This window comes from Zingiber officinale, chromosome 7A (assembly GCF_018446385.1).
Source record: "Zingiber officinale cultivar Zhangliang chromosome 7A, Zo_v1.1, whole genome shotgun sequence".
Classification (NCBI taxonomy): domain Eukaryota; kingdom Viridiplantae; phylum Streptophyta; class Magnoliopsida; order Zingiberales; family Zingiberaceae; genus Zingiber; species Zingiber officinale.
The window spans coordinates 85,408,989-85,434,403 of NC_055998.1; the positions used below are offsets into that span (position 1 = coordinate 85,408,989).

The 25,415-nt window shown below is 38.3% G+C and overlaps 1 protein-coding gene across 1 annotated transcript; it reads left to right on the forward strand.

Annotated features, from left to right (window-relative positions):
• The first annotated feature begins 7,072 nt into the window (after positions 1–7,072).
• On the forward strand, positions 7,073–15,427 carry LOC122001668 (putative magnesium transporter MRS2-G). The gene is made up of 4 exons (XM_042556547.1): positions 7,073–7,589; positions 8,461–8,891; positions 13,650–13,937; positions 14,905–15,427. Exons 1-4 carry the CDS (start codon positions 7,235–7,237, stop codon positions 15,181–15,183), a joined length of 1,353 nt encoding a protein of 450 aa, XP_042412481.1. The 5' UTR covers positions 7,073–7,234; the 3' UTR covers positions 15,184–15,427.
• The last annotated feature ends 9,988 nt before the right edge of the window (positions 15,428–25,415 follow it).

Consider the following 25,415-nt stretch of genomic DNA (forward strand, 5'->3'; position numbering starts at 1 on the left):
GTAAAATGATATTCTTTTCAACAATTGGTATAACAATTGGTATCAGATAGAACTAAATTTTATGTTACAATCTATTTTAATTACAAATTTATGCTCAAAAATGTTAGTTTAGTAATTTCCTTAAAATTACTACTTGTCTGTTTTACCCTAACTTGAACTTGGGTTGATGCACATCAAAAAGGGGGAGATTGTTGGACCCCGTGGTTATTTTGATGTGATCAACCAAGTTAGGTTAGGTCCTGTGTGTTTTTGATCCCTGCGTCTAACTGTGCAGGAGCTTAGGAGCGCAGGAAGTCGAGCGGAAGATGTAGCTAGCGAGAAGAACAGCACGGGAAGAGAATCGACGGGCTCGGTGCGTCCGAAGGATGAGAGAGCTGCAAAAGAGTACACCGGTGGATGAGAAGAACGTGCACGATGTTTGAGGGACGTAAAGCCAGGATGGAAGCCTGCTCAAGGAGAAGGCCAGAAATTGAGTTCGGTTGAGCTCTATTTCAGTTGGTCGGAATCACCCAAACGCATGGAGCTTCGGAAGTCAAAGCAAAGGAGAAAGTGAGCTGGAAGTAAAGCCCGAGGCGCCTTCATTGATCAATGGAGGCGCCTTCACCTTGAAGGTGCCCTCATTGCTCAATGGAGGTGCCTCAGACAGGTCAAAGACGACCGTTTGCGTAATGGATAAAGTTTTATCCATCCACTCATTGGAGGCGCCTTGGACCTCTGTTGGAGGTGTCTTGGACCTTCGAGATAAGATTTTCAGGAGCTATAAAATGGCCCCTGGAGCTAGGAAATAGGAATAAAACAGCATTCAACTCTTGTACTCCATTCCTAGCAATGGTTCTGAGCTTTTAGTGTGTAAAAGGCTTCTCCGCCTTCAGAGAAGGAGATCGTTAGTGTGCTTTTCATCGCCTTGTATTAACAACCATCTTAGTTGTAACCAAGTCACCTTCTGATCTTCTCTAAATTCTTTTTGTTCTATTTTATTATTATTATTGCATATTTTTGAGTTGAAAGCACGAGGAGGGTATTTTTAATTTTGCAGGCAATTCACCCCCCTCTTGTCGGCCCCGCTGCACGAACAGATTCTGCCCTTACCACCTCCACATAGCATTTTTGGGCTACTACTTAATATCCCCTAACTTCGCCCACCTGGTCATCCACAGGGAATTTTATCTTCTGACAGAAAGTAGAAACGACCGCCCAAAACTCATTCAAGGCCAGCCGACCCAGGATAACATTATATGCTGATGGAGTATCCATAACTATGAAAACCGATCGGCGTGTCCTCATAAGGGGCTCCTCCCCTAAGGATATGGCCAATTTTATTTGGTCCATTGGTTGTACCTCATTACCAGTGAATCCGTATAATGGAGTAACTATAGGTTAGAGCTCACTCGGGTCAATTTGCAACTAGTCAAAAGCTTGTTTAAAGATGATGTTAACAGAACTGCCAATATCGATAAAAGTACGTGAAATGTTATAATTGGCTATAACAGGCTTAATTATCAATGTATCGTCATGGGGTACCTCCACCCCCACCAAATCTTTAGTCCCAAAACTGATTTTCGGCCCTGCCGCCTTCTAGCACTACATCCAACAGCATGAATCGTTAACCGCCGAGCGTGCAACTTTTTGCCCAATTAGAATCACCATCAGTCAGTCCTCCTACTATCATGTTAATGTTGTCGCGAGCCGCATTACTGTGATTCTCTTCCTACCGAGCTGATGGTAGCTCTGCTTGTACTTGATCAAATGTTTGTGCTTGTACCACGGGATGAGGTAATATTCCCACTTGTGACCCGCTCGGTTGATACTCAATTTTGAGAGGGTTATTCTGTCGAGGGTATCATCGATGATTTGGGATTGGAGAATGTCAACAGTATCGAGTATTAACTGCTTGTTGATTTTTCAGAGTAAAACAGTTTTCAGTATCATGAGTATTAGTCAGATGGTATGTGCACCATCTTTAGGGAAAGTGTTGAGGAACCCCCACATGTTGTACTGCTTGGGATCGAGGCTCTGGATGGCGGGAATGTAAATCCGCTCGAGGTCCTTTGGGAGGTTGGGTAGGTCCTCCTAAGCGTACTACAGCAGGGACTAGCGTAGAGGTAATATTCTCCTTCCTCCGGGCGACTTGAGCCTCTTCCACATTGATGAACTCCGAAGCCCAGTCAAGTAATATATCAAAATTGGTAGGAGGGTTCCTAACCAAATCCTTAAAGAAATCATTATCATTAAGCCCCTGAGAGAAAGCGCTTACCAAGATCATCATGGTAGCCGAAGGGACATCAATAGTCACTTGATTGAACCTCTTAATATAAGCTCTAATTGATTCTTTAGAACCTTGCTTGATGGAAAAGAGACTCCACAGAGTTTTATGATATCTTCGATTACTAGAGAAATGATGTAAGAATACCTTACAGAAATCCTTGAAGCGACGAATAGAATTTTCTGGTAATCACTTAAACCACCTTTGAGTCGCTCCTCCAAACATGGTAATGAACATTCAACACTTGACACTATCAGTAAACTGTTGAAGGAGTGCAGCATGTTCAAATTTGAGAAGATGATTCTCAGGATCAGTTGTCCCCGAGTTTTCTCCAACATTCAAATTCTGATAGTGTTTCAGTAAAGGATCATCCAGTAATCATTGAGAAAATGGAGTGATAATCCTTTCAGGAGAACTATCGCTGACTACCACTTTCCCCTTTCATTTTTCTCATACAAGGGTTTCTCCAGAAGATTCCTGGAGAATTACTCTTCGACCTCCTTCTTCCAGAGGTGTCCAGAAATAAGCTTTAGGACGTCGAGTAGGAGAAAGAGGGATAGAAGGCAAACGAACCGGATCTCCCCCTTCAATCCCTCTTCCCCTATGCTGAGAAGTCACAGATACCACCCGATGTGGTGCCATAGGTAGCATGCCACCAATATTAGCATACTGATGTTGCTGTAAGGCTTTCTGCACTATAGCATTAATGAGTAACTCCAAATCTTCTTGTGATAGGGTAATGGTGTTGAGCTTTCTAGCTTCCTCCATCTTCATAGCTTCAAATCCAAGTGAATGTTCCCACAGACAGTGCTAAATTTGATCCTATTTGAAATCTATAAAAATATGCGCTAGCTTCGATGAATGACACTCCGGGATGAAGATGACCTTCAAGAGATCCAATAGAAACTCCTCCTAGATCCTACGCACAGTGAGACAAACCAACAAAGCATTAGTGACCTAAGACAGGGGTGGAGATCCCTGGCTAGGTTCTCCAACACTCAAGTCAGTTTCTCTCTAGAGGTGGAAGAAGAAGAAGAACAGTAACTGAAGTGAAACAAAGTTTAGATGCTAGAACTTGTGTACCTTGCCAACAGAGAGGATCCTCCTTTTTTATACCACTTCATTTGATCTCCGTAGTCATGAGGTGGCCCCCGATTTATTAGAGTTTGTTAGGAGATGATGTCATCCTTAGACTTCGTGCAATAATATATTTAAGGAATCTTTTTTGTACCCTAGATGTACCTCTTTTTTCGTTTATGACTTATGGGGCACGTCATCATAACTGAAGAAGCTTCTAGAAGATGTTTCCTGCCAATTTTGTTAAGCTGTCATATCTCGGTCGGCCGCTTAAGCCGAGTGCGTTCATGAGGAGAATATTTTCTGCTGAACATGTTTAGGCCGGTCGTTCAAGTCGATCACATATGATAAGAACACCTTCTGTTAAGCTTGGCTTGGCCGGTCGTTTAAGTCGGTCGCATATATGAACTCATGGGTACCTGTTTATTATGAATCATACATAAAACTATATGTCTTCATGCTCAGGCGAGCTCTGCTCGATCGAGCGTATGTGAGCACACGAGTGCTCGCTCGGCCTTCGGTTGACCGGTATCGTGCCGAGAATCACACGCAAGGCTAAATGCCCTTATACTCGGGTGAGCTTTGCCAGGTCGAGCATATACGAGCACATGGGTGCTCGCTCGACCTTAAGTCAGTCGGTATCATATCACCAACTATATATAAGGCTAAATGCCTTTACGCTCAGGTCGACTTTGCCCAACCGAGCGTATACGAGCACGTGGGTGTTTGCTCGGCCTTCAGTCAATTGATATTATACTGAGAATTACACTTGGGCGGGCTTTGCCCGGCCGAGCGTATACGAGCACGTGGGTGCTCGCTCGGCTTTCAGTTGGCCAGTATTATATTGAGAATTACACTCGACAAGGCTTTGCCCGGCCGAGTATAAACGAGCACATGGGTGCTCGCTCGGCCCTCAGTCGATCAGTATTATACTGAGAATTACACTCGAGTAGGTTTTGCCCGGTCGAGCGTATATGAGCACATGGGTGCCCACTCAGCCTTCAGTCGACCAGTTTTATACTGAGAATTACATTTGGGCGGGGTTTACCTGGCCGAACGTATACGAGCACATGAGTGCTCGCTCGATCTTCGGTCGATCGGTATTATATTGAGAATTACACTCAGGCGGGCTTTGCTCGGTCGAGCGTATACGAGTACATGGGTGCCTGCTCAGCCTTCAGTCGGCTGATTTTATACTGAGAACTACATTCGGGCGGGCTTTACCCGGCCGAACGTATACAAGCACATGGGTGTTCGCTCGGCCTTCGGTCGACCAATATTATTGATCCTGTCCGGAATCTGAGTCAGACGGACCGCCGGGCGAGATGGATGGAATGTTAATCGAATCGCGACATCCCGGAGGGGGGGTATGTTGAGATGGCTTCTGTGTTGACCAAGTCTTCAGAAGCCCTCTGGTCAACGCTACCTGCAGCCAGTGACCGGGTCCCGGTCCTTGGTATCCCGAGGCTCGAGGCGGATCCAACGAATATATGAGTACAAGACTAAGCCATAAAATAATGAAATGCGTCTAGAATATGAATAGAAAATGTACCTTGGCCCAGGAGGGCGCCCTCGGATGGGACGCTACTTGAGTTGTTGTGACCCAGAAATGTAGATGAATAAGTCGGATGAAGAGCTGGATCTGACGGCACCTATTCAACATGATTTGGATCCGGAAGACGCCATGCAGGCTAGGACCTCGCCGTGCCACGCTCACCGGGATATGAGATCGACACGTAGATCGGGACATGAGATCAACACACAGACTGGGACATGAGATCAGCACGTAGGCCGAGACATAAGATCGACACCCAGACTGGGACATAAGATTGGCACGCATACCGAGATATAAGATCGACACGTAGGTTAGGGTAAGATTTCGGCACGCAGATCGAGATAAGATGTCGGCACGCAACCCAGGATCTAACACATTGGTTGAAGGATGCGAAGACTGGAACATAGCCACGGCTCGAGGGCCGGAACACAACCATGACACAGAGCCAGAACAATGATGGCTCGATGGTCTGATCAGCGCTAAAAACATACATCAACATGGATCAAATACCGAATCAGCATAGGTGATGTATGATTGCGAGGATCGAAGGTGCGACGGTGGGGGGACGACTGCGGCTTGGAGCAGATTTTGCACTGCCATGGTCGACGGAACGAAGGACGCTGGTAAGGAGGGAGAGGGAGCGGAGCGTGGCTGCTGGATATGGTGGCTTGACAGTAGCCATTGTCGCCGGTGTCAGGTCACGCGGAGAGGAGGAAATGCACTGGTCGCCGTGTAGAAAGGAGCCCCGGCGATGACCGTGGGAGGCGGTGCTCGGCGATAGCGTGCGTGGCTGCGGCTGGGCCGGAGGTGACGAGGGAGGCGACGCGATGGCAGAGGCGTGGAGAAGGCTGCTCAGAGGAGTTGCGACGAATCTGTCCGACGCTGACGTCGCGAAGAGAAGGAGGAAGTGGAGAGGTGGTCGTCGTGAGGAGAAGGAGCAGTGGCGAGCGCCGGCGAAGAGCGGAGCGTGGGGAAGAGGAGAGGGGCAGTAGGTGGTCTGGCAGCGGCGACATCGCGAGGAGGAGGAGAGGGAGAGGAGAAGAGGTAGAGGCCGGCGGCCGGCGTCGGCGCCGGTGAGGAGCTTGAAAGGAAGAACGAGATCCCCCTAGCAGCGGCCACCAAACACGAACCAAGCCCCCTTTGCTACAGTGCCCTTTCCCCCTTTAATGCCCTACCTTGCGAAAAGACCAAAATGTCCTCCTTCCTACCCCTAATTTCTTCTCTACCCCTCAACTTATATCCACATCAATTATACCATCAATTATATACAAGGCTAAATATCTTTACGCTCGAGCGGTTTTTACCAGGTCAAGCTTGTACGAGCGCGTGGGCGCTTGTTCGACCATTAGTCAACTGACTATATATCCTTCCTATCCTTCTCGATCTTGACCCCTCCTTTACCAACCAGGTCGACATGTCATAACCCGTATCAATTTAATTACTAGTTAATTTAAATTTATATATAATAATAATAATATCATATGGTATTAAAGGTTATCATGTAATATATAAAATTATTGATGTATTCATCATTTATTTTAGATTTTTTTAATTATTAATTATGAATGATAAAATTCGAAGGTATTTTTGTTAGATGCCTATCTCAAAACAGTCCTCTGTAGATATTTATAGAAAATTTTCATCTAAATAGGACGTGCAACTAAAAAATATTGAATTTCTAGGCTCTACCTACTTCCTAATTCTTCTAATGATCAATAAAAAAAATTCCACGAGAATGAAACAATTCAGTCGGGATCTCTTGGTTCGCAAATTATGGACTAGGAGATGACCATTGCATGAGGATCCCTTGATTTGGATAGATTCCATTTTTAAATAAGTAAAGTCCAATCAAATCAAGAGTCTCAAAAAATGGATCATCCTCTAGTTCACAATTTACGGATCAGAGGATCCTTTCTCGAAACAATTAGAATTAATGAGTCTGACTAACTAAAATTATTATTATTATTTCCTTTTATTATCAAACAATCTATGGTTGTAACCGTCTTAGGCAGCGCCTCCGTTAATTCGTCCCAGGACCAATACAAAGGAGGTAAATCATGGTCAGCTACTGATCTTTGGAACGATGATTAACACATAATAAACTATAGGCCATGATACACCGGAAGATCGGTATGTGATTCGATTCCCATGGAACTTCCGTGGACGAACCAGCATTTTTCATAAATTTTTAGTCAACAAATTCGTCGAGTCCTCCATCAGGGCAGCGACGGTGAGGATTAAGGAATGGTCGATCAACCTTCTTCACCGAGATCTCTTGCCGATTTGCCTTCCTCCGATTGAACCCCCTCAACGACGACGAAGCGGCCCCGGGTGCATTGATGGGGCGGCGAAGCGGGAAAAAGCCCTTCTTTTCTTTCTCCAAGAAGGGGCGATCCTCCAAGAGGATGGAGATGCAACTAATTCCTTCGCCGACCCATCTCTTCTCTAACAGCCACTGCAGTTCGGCTGCGGTGGCAGATGCGCCGGTATCGGCCGCCGCCGCGGTGGCGCAGCCGCACGGAGGGAAGGTGGCGAAGAAGAAGACCGGGGCGAGGCTCTGGATGAGGTTCGATCTCGCGGGGCAATCGGAAGTCCTCGAGCTCGAAAAGAGCGCCATCATCAAGCGGGCGGCGATCCCCTCGCGCGATTTGAGGATTCTTGGGCCTGTCTTCTCCCACTCGTCCAACATCCTGGGTAAGTTCCTTTTCTTCTTTTTTTTTAATCACCTATTTTATTTGTTTTCCCCAGGTTCTATGTATATGAGTTAACATGATTAATATTATAATATGGTAAAATTATGATGTTCTTGGTCGTTTGTGGTCAATATGATCTTGTGTTGTTCTTCGAAAGTAGTGATTCTTCCTTTGGATGGTGAAAGTGAAGCATGATGTAAAGTTTATTTTTAAGTGAGCTTGTTATTCAGAATAACATTCAATGGATTAATAGGGAAAAAAACAGGCTTTTGAGAAAATTGAGTCAAATTTGCACCTAAAGCCTGTTCATATTCTTTATGAGTTATCTGTGTGTTCGATACTAAGAGATATACTCGTGTACCAATATTATCTCCACCAATGAGTAGAAACTGCATACCTTGTGATATTTTTCTTGGTGAAAAAAAAACAAAGGTCGGTACCTTATCTATATAGATGCTTCCAAAGCTTGTGTCTTTCTATCTATGAGTGAATATAGAAATCTTTTGAACTTTTTTTTGTGTTGGGAGTTACCTAAAACTTGAGAAAACATATTATTGCTTACTAATGATACACAAATTGTTAAGAGTTGATTGTTGCAAATTGTACAAAAACTTTCATAAGAATTGACGACGTTGGCTATGATCTAGAATGGCCAAATAGGCAAATATTGTTTAACTTGGCTTTATGGTAGAAGCATCGATCCACCGTAAAAAGTAGAGTTACTTGTGGACAAACGAGATGGAGCTCGGGTTGCAAATTGAGTGACTAGATCTTCCTTTTCTTGGAATCTCTTGATTGTTTCTTAGCAATACCATGCCTTAATTGAGTTGAATTTTGGTTAACTTCTAACTTTTTTTTTTGTAATAATTCAGCCAGGGAAAAAGCTATGGTTGTCAACCTGGAATTCATAAAGGCCATAGTTACTGCTGAAGAAGTACTCATATTGGATCCTCTATGTCAGGAAGTTATCCCTTTCATAGATCAGTTGAGACAGCAGCTCCCCATTAAGAGTCCTTTCAGGGTTCATGATCTTAGCCATGATGCACAAAAATCTGCTACTGGTGAAGAATGGACAAAATCAAATGAGGCAACAGAAAATGAACGTGAACTTCCATTTGAATTTCAGGTTCTTGAGATTGCTCTGGAAATTGTCTGCTCATATTTGGACTGTAGTGTCACTGATCTTGAGAAGAATGCATATCCTGTGCTTGATGAATTGGCCATGAATGTTAGTACCAAAAATCTTGAACGTGTACGTAGTTTGAAAAGCAATCTTACTAGGTTGCTTGCTCGTGTTCAGAAGGTATGTTCTTAAAGTAGTATCATTTCTTTTCTTTGGCTACTGACATTTACATTGCTGTATTTGAAGTATAATTAAATTTCGAATATATCAAATACTATTTTGAATTAATTATCATGTTTTGCAGAATTATTTTCAGATAGGTCTGTTTTGACCCTATTGGATAAGTAGGATCTGATGAATGATAGAATGGAAAAATGTTTAAAAATAAAATAAGAAGAAAAATTAAATAAATTTGTAGTTATTCCGATAGTTGGAGTATGGCTAAGATCATGCATAATTATACAGTTGAACTTTTTCACTGATCCATATATGTTATATATGGCATAAAAATGAATGACTGCAAATCCCAAATTACTTTAAATTACCAATAATTGTTAAACTATTAAGTACTTATACTATTACATTAACATGTAAAATATCATAACAATATCTGTATTCAATTCTGACTAAATGCAGCCATAATAATGGTATTCAATCATTCTGTTTTAACATTTTCTCTACGTAATAAATATTACTGATATCATATTATAATGAATAGGGTAGCATATATGTAAACAGTACACCCCTAGTTTATTAGCAGAATGCCAGTTTGGCGTTTAGCATGCATATTTAGCTTGGAAAAATGAGACATACATGGAGTAAACAGTAAACTACAAGGTGTGCAAATTAAATGTTCTCTGGATCTTGATTATGTTACTACTTTGAATCTTGATTATTTTAGTCATTTGATGCTCCAAAGTGGAGAGCGAAAAAAAAGTGATGTACATGTGCTACCATTAAACTAGTAAACTAGAATGGGTGCACATATATTTTACCCTAATGAATAATATCCAATTACTATCAATCACATCTAAAGGGTTGTCTAGTTTCTGCCGATACGGAAGGGTCCGCAACCTTACCCTACTTTGCAAGAGGTGCTTTTGTGACTCGAACCTATGATATCTAGGTCACACGGCAACAACTTTACCATTGCGCCAAGGCTATCCTTCTATCAATGACATCTCATAGTATATAATTTAATATAAGATAGGATTACCAGTATTCAAGCTTTAATAAATAGAGTATTTATTGTCTGGAGTTGGAATGAACTCTAAGTAGCAATTTAGCATAAGAGGTAAGATTCTTACCTTTTCTCCTAAATTCCTTCCTGTTCCTTTATTATCTTGTGTTTTTGCCTTTTGTTTGAGATGCTTGCAAGAAACCTAACTTCGTGGAGAGGAGCATAAGAGATTAGGATCTAACTCTTTTCATGAATTTATTCATGATTCTTCGTTATCTTTTTGGCTGTCTTTTTTTTTCAGATGCATATGAGAAACCCTTGTTATCCCGTTTTGTGATGCATTCTAAATTGATCACAAGAGAGATTAGGGAGAAGAGATGAGGATTGAAGGTTTAGTTGCTGATGGTGCCAATCTTGATCGGTTTCACGACAATGATGACCAGTCAACCTTGCTGTTGGTTCAAGGGAGCCACCTGATCAGATAAGAGTAGTGGAGGAAGATAAGAGGAGGAGAAAGGGATATGAGTGGAAGTGGATTAGAGAAGAAGAGAAGCAGAGGAGAAGAGAAGAGTAGTGGGGAATAGAGAAATTGGTTCAAGAGAACGTAATTAAAGGAGAGTCTCCTAGCAGCAGCTTAGCCTTATGCTCTATTTGGATAGGGTGAGGGAAGGTTCATCAACGTAAGGGGAAGGGAGGGGAAGTAAAGTATTTATGTTCCTCTTGTTTGTGAGGGAGGGAAGGTTCATTAACATAACATGTGCTACCTTGTTTGTGAGGAAAGAGAGGGGAATGAAGGTTAAATTTATAAATACCAACAACAAACAAACTTTATCCCACTAGGTGGAGTCGGCTATATGGATACTTTTACGCCATTAGGCTTTATCCCCTACTATATCATCATCTATACTTAAATAAATTTTATCTTATTTTATTGTTACTAGCCAAGTCTTCTTTTTGTCTTCCTCGTTTGATGTGCGTATTTATTATATTTCTTATCTCTTAACTAGAGCATTTATTGGTTGTCTAAGTACATACTCGTATCATCTTAAACGTGTCTCTCATAATTTTCTCTCAATAAATGCAACTCCGACTTTCTCTTTAATGCTCTCATTTCTTATTTTGTCCATCCTCGTATGTCTACACATCCACTTTAACATCGTCATCTCTGCAACTCTCATCTTCTACTCCTAACATTCAACTTCATATAACATTGAATGTCTAACTACCATTTCATAGAACTTTCCTTTAAGTTTTAGAAGTACTTTGCGATTAAATAAAACACCCAACGTTCTCCTCCATTTTAACCATCTTGCTTGTATTCTATATAAGACATCTCTTTCAATCCCTCCATTGTTTTGTAAAAATGATCATAAATACTTAAAACTCTCACTTCTAGACAACTCGCCATCTCCTATCTGAACAATTGTCTCATTACGTTTAATATTGCTAAACTTAAATTCTATGTATTCTATCTTTACTCTACTAAGCCTAAAACCTTTCACTTCTAATATTTTCCGCCAATATTCTAGTTTAGCATTTATTCTTTTACGTGTCTCATCTACCAAAATAATATCATCTGCAAACAACATGCGCCAGTGAGTTCATCCATGATTAGTGTAAAAAGATAGGGACTTAGACCTAATCCTTGATGTAATCCTATCTTAATTGGAAATGTTTCAGTTAATCTGCCTGAAGTCTTCACTCTAGTCGTTGCATCTCTGTACATATCCATAATTAGTTCAATATATGTTACGCTAACACTTTTCTTTTCTAGAATTTTCCATATAATTTCTCTTGGGACTCTATCATAAGTTTTTTCAAGATTAATGAATATCATGTATAGATCTTATTTTTACTCTCAATACTTTTTAATTAGTTGCATAAGAATATGTATAATTTCTATTGTCGACCTTTCAGGCATGAACCCAAATTGATTTTCAGTTCTTGTGGTTTCTTTTCTTAATCTTTTTTCTATTACTCTTTCCTAAAGTTTCATGGTATGACTCATTAATTTAATACTCGTATAGTTTGCACAATTTTGTACATCTCCTTTGTTCTTATATAAGGGAATTAAAGTACTTACCCTCCATTGATCAAGCATCATGTTAAATAATTTTGTAAGTCATTCAATATCTTATTTTCCTAGGTATTTTTATACCTCTATCGGAATATTATCTGGTCCAACGGATTTGTGCATCCCATTTAAAGCTTGTTGTACTTCTGAAGTTTAAATTCTACTATAAAATTTAAATTTTTATGCTTGTCTCCTTAAATTACCTAAGTTTGGTCACCTAAACTTTCATTAAAAAGTTGATAAAAATACATATTCTCTCGCTCATTAAAAAATTTCTATACTCATCTAATTCTTGAAGGTTAAATATATAAAGTTACAAAAATATTCTTATTTTTTAAAATAAACCTACATGTGAAAAAGAAATCAGTATAGCTCATTAAACCTATGAATGTAAGATATTCTAGTAGGAAGAGGTGGTCGGCATCATCTTTGCAGTAGAAGAAGAATCCGGCCAAAGACGAGGATCCGATCCTCTTTGGTGGCACTATTGACAAGGAGGAGAATCGCTGCTCTTCCTCCCATCACTCCAACGAGCGTCGCCTCCGATGTCGATCTACTTGCACACGTCTGCGTCGCCGCCACAAGGTGTTCGTTCATGGTCTCGATTGGGACGCCACCTAAAAAGAAGAAGAGTTAATTTGGGAATTAAAATTTTGAAATAGGGATAAAATTAGAACAAACTATTTTTGAGCTCCCCTTCCCTTTCCTTACATCCCAAATCGGGGTGTAAGAAATTATGCCGATTCATGAGCATGCAAGGGTAAAGCTTACCCTTCTCTCCCCTTCCTCTCCTTAACTCACTCTATCACAAACAAGGGTCAAAATTTCCATTCCCCTTATTTACCCTTCCTTCCCTTTTCCTCACCTCCTCCCAAACAGGAAGGGGAGATAAGCAGAAAGGGAATCCCTTTGTGGATATTTACTCATCAATATGTTAATATATTGTGATGATTAGTAGTTGGGCATTCTTGTTTATGTATTTCCTCATCTTACAGGATAAAGAGCATTTACTTGTATGATTTAAACGGAAATGTATGGTTTCTAACATTCAGTTAACAATTAGGTTTTAGGTTAGTTAATCACACAGTCATATCATTAACATAGTAGCAGAGCACATATCAGGAGCTTGGGGACTCCTTTGTGTGTATTTGGATCAATCTAAACTAATTAAAAGCCATCTCTTTTGATTCCTGGCCTTCATGGAAGTTCCTTATACAGGATAACTTATGACTATAAGCTAGTGCATCTGTATGTGCGTAGATATATATTGAGCTTTTCTTAGAGCTCATGCTTGTGAGGGGTGGTTAATATTGATCATTTTTTAAATTTTTATCTCACTATATAAATATGGAGGTAGCATCAATACCCCTAGTAAATTACTTATTTTCCTAGCTAATGGTCAATTAGTACTTTTCATCTCTAATGATGTTAATTAAATAAGTTTGATAAGCTTTCCTAAGATGTAAAGCAAAGTAATCTTCATTTTGTAATAAATGATATGACCTCTAGTATGAATTCTTTCAACAGGATTATTTTCTTCATGTGACTTCTTGATTATGTTAAAATCTTTAGATCTTATAAAATCATATCTGTTCATCTACTTAAATTCAAGTGAAGCATCTTCAGTGTAGCAACTCATATTCCACTCCTTAGTATGGATATGAGAATGCTTCTGTTTTATCAGGTTAGGGATGAAATCGAACAGCTTTTAGATGATGACGTGAATATGGCCCATTTGTATCTGACAAGGAAGCAAATGCAGATTCAGCAATTTGAAGCACTGATAGCATCTGCAGCTTCAAATAGTATTGTTCCTGCAGGACCACGCCTCACAAGACTTGGTTCTAATGTTAATGGTAGTGCAAGCATTATTTCTAGTATCTATGCTGATGATAATGATGTGGAAGACTTGGAAATGCTACTCGAAGCTTATTTCATGCAGCTTGATGGAATGCGCAACAAAATATTGTCGGTAAGTCTTTTAACCTTCCTATAAAATTGTCCCTGCAAATCTACTAGTTTCCATCTGTCTCATGATGCTATTAAAGCTCTGAAAGCAAAAGGTATGATATTTAGAATTTCGACGCTGAGTGTTTGATGAAATGAAATTTTAGATGTAATCTGAGACTGGAACATTTTAGCTCCTTTTCTTTTCTGTGCATATGGTGCATCATTTCAATGTTCATACATTTATTTTAATTTTATCCATGGTCATAGTGGGCATTCAACAGTTATTTGTTATCTGACATGCCAGTGCACTCTTAGTTGGAAGATTTTACTTCCATAGTTTCATTTCTTAGTTGAAATAGTGGGTTTCAACCGCAAACTGTTTGGTACTAATTCAAAATCAGATATTTGGATGTTTTGTTCAACTGCATTTAGTAGAGGTTACATACATGAAATGAAGCAACTAGTACCATGGAGGGGTGGCTATAACTTGAAAAGTTGTCTATTTAGATTTTAGAGGATCCTTTGGTATACTTGATACCGCCAAAATTGAACTTGTCATAGATGAATCGACAATTTTCCTTTTTTGTGTATATTAATGTTCGGGATATAGAAACCCCATTTAGTGCTTGGTTTTGTGTGTTAGGATACATCAGCTGTTGTTGGCATTGCAAATTAGGAATTCCTTGCCAACCTTCATTTCTCTACTATTTTGTGTTTGCCTTGTTTCAGTTTTTCGGGTAACTAGAAACCGTTTACCAGTTGGGTGCCTTCACTTTTAAGTGGAATTCTCAAATCGAACCGAACTGAAATTGATTACAAACCAAACCAAACCAAACTTCTTCAATCTGTTTTTGCATGACAATCGAGCATGAACTGAGAACTTTTTATAAGGTTATTATGTTGACAATCATTCAATGGAGTATACTGTCTCATGTCGATGCGTGTGTGATTCACTATTCTACTAATTTAAATACTTCTGAGATGAACAGGTGAGGGAGTATATTGATGACACGGAAGACTATGTCAACATCCAGCTCGATAACCAGAGAAACGAACTGATTCAACTCCAGTTGGTGCTGACCATTGCTTCGTTTGGAATAGCTGTCGACACACTTATCGTAGGGGCATTCGCGATGAACATCCCATGCCAGTTATACGACATACAACACATTTTTACTCCCTTTGTCGGAGGCACATCAGGAGGCTGTTTTGTGATTATCTTACTCATTCTTGCGTACGCCAGATGGAAGAAGTTACTCGGCCCTTAGATGCATCATGCTCGTGGCTTGCGAAGGCAGGACAAATGAGTGATTTCGAATCGGTATCTATATAGATATGTTGCTTTCATACATTATTCTTCCAGCTACATGTGGCTGGAGGACCACTATGAATATCCAGTGGATGAACTATGGCAAACATTTTTGCACCATATTGCAGTTTATCCAACAAAATGGTTTGATGTATAGAACGCTCTCAATTCTTTGTGAGAGTAATCAAGTTCGTCCCTATGAAGGTGCTCAGTTGGTTAGTGGGTGATAAATTTGTTATAATGGGATAGGAATCAAGTCCGTCCATGTCAAAAAACTCTTTCCACCTCTTATTTACTTAACGGTCGGCTATAAGTTGATTCCGTGATTTATCTTCCTTTACATAATTTTGAGATAGACTATAAGGGACGTATGAGATGAGTATAATTATTTTAATACTACAAAAGAGAGTAACCTCTTTCATTTGACCGACATGTATTTGTTAGACCTGAAGTTTCTATACGCGAGCATTCTCGAAGAGTATTTCGTCATTTCTCCCTATTTTACTAAATCATAAACCACAAATCATAAAATAATTATTTTACCATTCTTCTATTTTAATTTTTTATAAAAATTTAATTATCAACTGTTAAAAATATATCTTTCTTTACCTAGACAATAAAATTATTATTCATCCGTTTAATTTGATTGTACAATCTATCTTCTACTATTCTCATGTCAAAAAACACTCTTTTTACCATCACAATAGAATTAATGTCAATGTTAAAAATTTATAAACCAACGGATACATTATACTTTTTTTAACATAACTAACTTTTCTAAAAGATTGTCAAGGTCTTTCGACCCTTAACATGCTTTGTTAAAACACATATCATATATATAAATTTTTAGTTGATCGTAAGTATGAGAGATCAAATCTTAAGAAATCTTTGGGATAAAACTTAACTAGTTGTATCAAAAAAAAATTTCGAAGCCAAAAATAAATTTTATAGATACAAACAAACTATACCAAAAGTAACTTCTAGAATTGATCATTTAACTTTCTGAAGTTATATATGAATAACATCATAAAATAAATAAATAATAGTAATACAAATTTATCACTTCTAATGGGTGACCATGTGATGCCCAACACATAATCATCTATTTTGAGAACATCAATATAAACTAAAATGATCTATTTTGAGAACATCAATATAAACTAAAATTGTACCCGTGTCAAATGTACATTTCTTTCTTAATTGTTTTTAGTATCGTCCTTGAGTCCTAGTTTTGAAATTCGTCTGATGCCAATAGATTAAAAAAAAGACATGTTTAAGGCTAGGGCTGTAAATGAACCAAGCGTTCGTGAACAAGTTTGATGTTCGGTTTGGTAAGAGCTTGTTTATGTTCGTTCAATATACATTAGATTAATTAAACAAACAAGTTTGAACAGCTCGTTAAACTAAACAAACAAGCTTGAACACATATGTGTTCAGCTCGTTAACGTTCGTGAACAATGTTTGTGAACAATGTTCATGAACAATGTTCACGAACAATATTTATTAATAAAATTCTTTTCAATATGCTAAATAAATAATAAAATAAAATAAATAAATTTAAATTATCAACCTTAATAACCAATCAAACAATTAAAAGTTTCAAACAATCAAACAAGCTTGAATTGAGAGCATGATAACATCTAAATGAATCAAGCTTAAACCAAGCTCAAGCCAAGCTCGAATCAAGCTCAAGCCAAGCTTGAATTGAGAGCTTGATAACATCTAAACGAACCAAGCTCAAGCCAAGCTTCAAACAAGCTCAAGCTCATAAAAAATAAACCAAGCCAAGCTTGAACACTCATTTCAAAAGCTTGGTTCATTTTAAGCTCGGCTCGGCTCGGCTCGGTTATCTTATCAAACAAGCTTGAACATCCCAAAGCTCGGCTCGGCTCGGCTTATTTACAGCCCAATTTAAGGCATATCAACCACTATTTCTATCCTACGAAAGCAATTTGGAAAACAGACATAGGTATTCATTTATAAGTTACAATTGAATTAACTTATGATTTTCTCAACAGTTAGTCACCAGCACCAATGTTACCCCATTACCAAAATGACTCATAACCTACTCTTGCATTTCCAACATATTCTGTTGAAGATCAAGGAAAACATTGCTCCGTCCATGGGGCAATATAAGCTGCTTCCATATATGATTTCACGTATTCAACATTTATAATATCAAAATTACTCATATCCCTTCTCTTTGTTACCGTTCATGAAATTTCTCTACTTATTTTTACCATATCCATTTAAAAATTTAATATATTCTTAATCTATACTGTCAAATTTGTATTTAACTAAATTCATGATTGACTGGTCACTAATGACTTATTCTATTTAAAAATTTAATATTTTTTATGATATTAATTAATGTGTATCATTATCCTAACTCTTATAATAAATTATTTAGGAAGTATATAATTTTAATTTAGAATCATCTGAAATTATAGGACACTGTTTGACAGCGTTGAATTGAGAATTGCGAATGGTGGAGGGATATGTGAGTGAAGTACGCAAATCCCACGTTCAAAGGATTTAATAAAGATAATACATTTAAAAAGATTTACGATATTTTTATTAGCATGAGACCTTTTAAGTATATTTCAAGAGTAAAATCATAAGAATCTAGGTCTAAATGGATAATATCATATTATTATGGAGATATATGGATATCCTTTTGACATAACAAATGATATAAACACTAATTAACTCGACTTTAGTCTTCTTTCTATTTCCTGTATAGATATATTTTTCACCATCAAGCGGAAGTTGGCTCCTGAGACAACCATGTATAGTAACACTTATGTGAGTAGTAGCACCAGTATCTATCTACAATAGCTAATTAAATTGACTTTCGAACTAATAAAGTTTAGAAGTTTATCCTTCTTTATATGCAAGTTTACGTACTTGAGGTAGTCTTTCTTCATGTGACATTTCTTCTTACAAAAGAAACTAATGAATTTCTTATCCTGCTTCTTGTGCTCCTTATAGTCATTGCCTCCAGAATCTGTAGTTTGTTTTCCTTTTCCTTTGTTATTGATCCTCTTTCGCTTTTTGCTCGCACTTTAAGAACTAGATGCTAAATGGGCACTCTTGTTGGGTTTTTTGGACCGCGAAAACTGTTTTTTCGCGTCGCGAAAACCTCGAAACTCCTTATCCAACGGATCCGTGCAAAGAAAATTTTTTCGAAAAACTACGAGTACGAGTTTACCTAGATCTACACTTAGATCTACAAGGAAAAAAGGTTATACCTTTGAAGCGAAGCCCTTCGCAATCCCGCAAGTCCAAGGTACACCGGATCTCAAGATTGTCAACGTAGACAATCCTCTAGAAGTATCCACACGAACAAGATGTGTTCTCTAACACACAAGGATGGAGAAGAGAGCACAACAAGTGTGCTAGCACTTTCTAGAGCTCTCGGATGGGAATGAAAAGAAAAAGGATAGAGAAGAGAAATAGAATGGATCTTATGAACACTCTTCTTCTTCTTCTATGTGGCAATCACTCTACCTTTTTCTTCATGAAACTCAAACTCATTCACCTTCTTTCTTGCTTGAAAACTTTTTGGCCAAGAGAAGAGGAGAGGGAGGGCTCGAGAAAGCTTGAGGAAGAAGAAGATGCAATTAGCCTTGAATGAAAAATAATGAATCCCATTCATTTTGAGTGGCCTGCCACATTAAGAGGAAGTGTAACATCCATGGAATGCCAAGAGTCACAACTCTTGGTAACTCCCATCAGGTGACATCCTACTTAAGTAACCATGATGATGTGGAGCATCATCATTGGCCCACTCAATGCCAACTCACCAATGAGGTGGTGTAAAGTCAAGTCAAACTTGACTCTTCATCTTCCTCTCAAGTCAAGTCCAATTTGACTTAATCTCTCTCATGGTTGATCTAATCCAACCATTTAATTCAAGCCAATTTAATATAATGAATCTAATTCATTTAATTAAATTGATTCAATGAGTCATAATCTAAATTAGACTCATTGAACACATGAATCAACTTGAGTCCAACTCAATTAGCTCAATTAGGATTACTCTTAATCCAATTTGATTCATCAAATAAATCTAATCATCTTGGTTCATCATATGAACATAATCTCCATCTAATTGTCCTTAGTGTGTGACCCTATAGGTTCTTGTAACGTTGGCAATGCTCCTAAACCCATTTAGGAGCATAAGTAATGAGCGGTATCTAGCAACACATCATTACTACCCAAGTTACAAGAATGTTGAGATCTAACATCACCTTGTAACTACTAATTGTGACTCCTCATAATATATGACAAGTGTCCTTCTATCCTAGACATCTAGATTGATCAATGTGAGGCATAGACCGTGTCATCCTCTGACCAATCTAAATCTTGAACTCCAAGTAGACTCACTAAATCAAATGAGCTCAATATCTCATATTGACTCATTTGGGCATGGTCATGCACTTCGTGGTCTTACTCTATCAAGAATATTGATGTCACTCCCGTCATATAGGAGGGATAGATCCCATCTACATCACTCACATCCCTCTGCATAATTCGTTACATACCCAGTAATCGCCTTTATAGTCCACCCAGTTACGGGTGACGTTTGACGAAACCAAAGTACATAACTCCTTATGTAGGGATCTATGGTGACTTCAGGTCTAAGGACTAGTAGTCATACTAATAGCCACATGAGAAAGTATATGACACTCATATAACGATTCATGATACTTTCTCATGGCGGGTCATTCAGTATATATTCTCCAATGCATACCCATGTGTCAACTTGATATCTCTATATCCATGACTTGTGAGATCAAGTCATCGAGTTGACCTACATGCTAGTCTTATTGCATTAACATTGTCCCTGAATGTTAATACTCGACTAGGAATGATTAAGAGTAGTGTTCCCTATATCATCTCACTATCGATTCAACCAATCGATTGATATAGGTAAAACCTTCTACTCAAGGACGTTATTATACTTAGTTTATTTGGCACCAATACAAGTAAGTATAATAACCAAAAATCAAATGCATTTATTTATATAAAATATGATACAATAAGTCCATAATACAATCATCAAATGATTGACTCTAGGGCTCTAGCTAACAATCTCCCACTAGCACTAGTGCCAATCAGTGTAGGCTCTAAGCCCCAATGACCTAGTGTGACCATCATGCTTCCTCTGTGCCAAAGCCTTGGTCAAGGGATCTGCGATGTTAGCCTCTGTGGGTACTCTACAAATCTTCACATCTCCTCTCTCGATAATCTCTCGATTGAGATGGAAGCATCGTAGTATGTGTTTGGTCCGCTGGTGTGAGCGAGGTTCCTTCGCCGGTGCTATAGCTCCATTGTTGTCACAATAGAGCTCAATAGGGTCAGCAATGTTAGGAACCACCCCAAGTTCAGTGACGAACTTGCGAATCCAAACTGCCTCCTTTGCTGCCTCTGATGCAGCAATATACTCGGCCTCTGTCGTAGAATCAGCTACTGTGTCCTGCTTCGAACTATTCCAGCTCACAGCACCACCATTTATGCAAAATACGAACCCTGACTACGATCGATAATCATCCTGGTCGGTCTGGAAGCTAGCATCACTGTAACCCTTTACAACTAGCTCATCATTGCCTCCATATATTAAGAAATATTCTTTAGTCCTTCTTAAGTACTTAAGAATATTCTTGACCGTTATCCAGTGACTTTCACCTGGATCTGACTGGTATCTGCTCGTCATGCTCAAAGCATACGAGACATCAGGTCGAGTATGTAACACCCATAGGGTACTTAGCAAGATTTTAGATATTTTTATCATGAATAAAAATAGGCCTTATATGTAAAATTTAAAAAAAAACAATAAAAATAAGAGAACCAAAAAGAGATGACCAAGGTTTAAACATTGGATCTCTTACTAAATACATGTATATGTTAACCAATAGACCAAGAGAAGATATTGTTAGAAAGAGAAGTGACAATATAGTTAAGAGTAAGAAAAGAGTTTCTTTCATTTAGAAGAAGAAGTTAGAGTTGTCTTCTTCCTCTCAAAAGAAAAGAGGATTCTTACCTCCTCTTTTCATTAAAGGAGAAGTAAAGGAAAAGAGAAGGAAAAAAGCCATTTTTCCTTCTTCTTCTCATATGGAATAAAAGGAGAAATGAAGGAAAATCTTCATTTTTCTCTCTTCCTCCTCCCTCTTTCTCTTCACCGTGACCAAGCTTTCTCCCCACCTCCATTGCCGAAACCCAAACAAAGGAGGACTCATCTTTAGGAAGGCTCCACAATCAAGATTACTTACCTAAGGAAATCAAACACAAGGATGTAAATATCCCCTCACCTGTGGTACAAGTCGTTTACGAAATTTCCGTAAGGTTAGAATACTTTAAAATAAAAATAAAAGAAAAGAAAACCATGCTCATGGATCTCCTTATGTTATGATATGAACTTAGTTAAAGATTTATGTTGGAAGTTGTTTAAAGCTTGATCTTCTTCTTTATATGTTTCGGCCATGAATATTCTAGGGCTTTAAGAAGCGTAAAAATCTAACCTAACATGCTTATAGACTCCCTTATGATATGATAAGAACTTGGTTAGGTATTCATGTTTGTATGTTGCTTGGAATTTAATTTCCTTTCCTTGAAGTTTCGGCCATGATGGATCTAGGGTTTCAAGAAGCTCAAAACCTAATTTAACATGCTTATAGACTCCTTTATGATAAGATATGAACTTGACTAAGTATTCATGTTTGTATGTTGCTTGGAAATTTTATTTCCTTTATTGTAAAGGTTCGGTCATGATGGATCTAGGGTTTCAAGAAGCTCAAAACCTAATTTAACATGCTTATAGACTCCTTTATGATAAGATATGAACTTGACTAAGTATTCATGTTTGTATGTTGCTTGGAATTTAATTTCCTTTCCTTGAAGTTTCGGCCATGATGGATCTAGGGTTTCAAGAAGCTCAAAACCTAATTTAACATGCTTATAGACTCTTTTATGATAAGATATGAACTTGACTAAGTATTCATGTTTGTATGTTGCTTGGAATTTAATTTCCTTTCCTTGATGTTTCGGCCATGATGGATCTAGGGTTTCAAGAAGCTCAAAACCTAATTTAACATGCTTATAGACTCCTTTATGATAAGATATGAACTTGACTAAGTATTCATGTTTGTATGTTGCTTGGAAATGTTATTTCCTTTATTGTAAAGGTTTGACCATGATGGATCTAGGGTTTCAAGAAGCTCAAAACCTAATTTAGCTTGCTTATAGATTCCTTTATGATATGATAAGAACTTGGCTAGGTATTCATGTTTGTATGTTGCTTGGAATTTAATTTCCTTTCTTTGAAGTTTCGGCCATGATAGGGTATAGGGTTTCAAGAAACTTAAAACCTAACCTAACATGCTCATAGACTTCTTTATGATATGATATGCACTTGGCTAAGTATTCATGTTTGTATGTTGCTTAGAAGTTTATTTCTTTTCTTGAAGTTTCGGCCATAATAGATTTTAGGGTTTCAAGAAGTTTAAATTTAAAACCTAGCATGCACATGAATCTTCTCATGATATGATATGAATGCAATTCAATATTCATGCTTGTATGTTGTTAGAGCTTACTTTTCCCTTTCATGAACTTTCGGCCATGACTATATTCTAGGGTTCAAGGAAGTTTAAATTTAAACTTAGAAAGCTCATGGATCCTCTTATGATATGATATGAAGTTAGTTTGGTATTCTTATGCTTGTATAGAACTTAGTTCATGTTCTTAAAAGGTTCGGCCACAACTAAGTTAAAAGGCCTAGGAAGCTTAGAACCTAAACTTCTTATGCTCATGATATATTGTAGTTTATGATTTGAAATTTATCTAAGGTTCACAAGCTTATATGATGTTGTAATCTAGAACCAAGCATGGTGACTTTCGGCCACTATATGGAATTAGGGTTAGAGACCCAATCATGATTTTGCTAGTTGTCTCACATACTAGGATATGAACTAGGAGATGCTAGTAAATGTTTTTCCATGTATGATTATGTTTCTATGATGCATTATATGCTCATTTAAGTATGCTTATGAACTATGTATGAGGATGACTTTTATGATGTGTTTTATGCTTAAGTATGCATGTTTTATGATAAGACAAGTAACATGCCTATTTATGTATGCTTATGAACTATGCATGAAATGATTCTTATGATGGCTATGTACCCAAGTGTGTATGATTTCAAATATGTTGCATGCTCATTTATGTAAGCTTATGAACCAGACATGAAAAATGATTTTTTTTTTTTTTTATGATGGCTATGTGCCCAAGTATGCATGCCTTATGATATGATAAGAAAATGGCTAAGAGTTGCTTCCCTTAAGTTGAGATTAAGAGCACTCTTCATGTTAAGACAAGAGCATGACATGTATGTTGATATGATATGACAGTTATTATGGTATGATATGCATGACATGTATTTTACTTTGTATGGCTTGTACCAAGGGTGAGCTCCATAAGCGCCCCTAGGCCGACGGACTATGAACGGGTCTAGTAAAAAGGGATGGGCTCCTTAGTACGCCCCTAGGCCGACGAACTATGAACGGGTCTAGATCCCTAGTAGGTTCCGGGCTAGCTACCCTGTCATAGGGATTGCGCGCATTTATGTATGTATGTGGTACAAGTCGGGCCCTCATGATGATGATATTATGTTTAAGTATCAAAAGATATGTTTAAAGACATCTTGCACTTGACATGGCATATGTTTTAAAAAGACATTCTGCATAATGCACCCATTCATGATATGATATGTTTTTTTTCATGAATTATATGACATGATGTTATGCCATACTCTTATAACTTATAGGACATGATGTTATGAGATGTTTTGTTTATGATTCATATGACCTTATGATATGTTATGCTGCTATGATTCACATCACATGATTCCTTTATTTATGATACGTTAGAGTAGGATGTTTCTTAATAATATGATATGATAGGAGGCTATGTTCACATGATATAATGTTAGATGATTATGTCTCCATTAATTATATGCTTGTTTGACTATGCTATGAGATACGATTTTTGTGAGTAGGTAAAGGATCTTACTGAGCCTGTGTGCTCATAGCTTACTTTCCTTGTACCACAGATAAAGACAAGGAATGGATGATCTAAGGAAGCTGCAGGAGAGGCAATGAGGTGTGTGTGGCAGTGGCTCGGCTAAGACAAATAAAGACCTGCTATGTTATTTTTGTTATGTCTGATATGAACCAAGTGTATTATGTTACATTCCAGTATAACTTCATGACATTTCCGCTGCTTTATGTTACTAGAAAGAAATTTTAAATATGCATGTGTATCCTGGAATAGTTAAGTAAGTAAGTAGCCCCGTCCCTTTAGTAGCAGGGTGGGCGGGCGTTACAGAGTACATAGCATGACATACATGATAGATCCTATGGCTGAGGCATAAGGGATCTGATCCATGCGGTCTCTCTCCTCTCTAGAAGAGGGACTTTGAGTCTTCGAAAGACTCACGCCATGTGACATCGGCAGAAATCCCTTCTTGGAGTTCTGCATGGCAAACCGAAGGAGTACCTTGTCAATATATGTACTCTGACTTAGGCCAAGCAATCTCTTAGATCTATCTCTATAGATCTGTATCCCTAGAATGCGGGATGCCTCACCTAAGTTCTTCATTGAGAAGCAACTCCCTAGCCAGGTCTTGACAGACTGAAGCATAGGGATGTCCTTCCCAATGAGTAGTATATCATTCACATACAATATGAGGAAGACAACTATATCCCCTACAACCTTCTTGTAGACACAAGGCTCATCTTCATTCTTGATGAAACCAAACTGTTTGATTGCATCATCGAATCGAAGATTCCAGCTCCGAGAAGCTTGCTTTAGTCCATAAATGGACCTATGCAGCTTGCATACTCTGCTAGTATGTTGTGGATCTACAAAACTCTCAGGTTGTGTCATGTACACATCCTCGAGCAAGTTTCCATTCAGAAACGTGATTTTGACATCCATCTGTCATATCTCATAGTCATGGTAGGCTGCAATAGCAAGCATGATCCGAATGGACTTAAACATCGCTACTGGAGAAAAGGTTTCATCATAGTCAATATCATGAATCTGCTTAAAACCTTTAGCTATCAAGTGACCCTTATAGATAAGTTCATCCATGTCAGTCTTTCTCTTAAAGACCCACTTACACCCAATGGG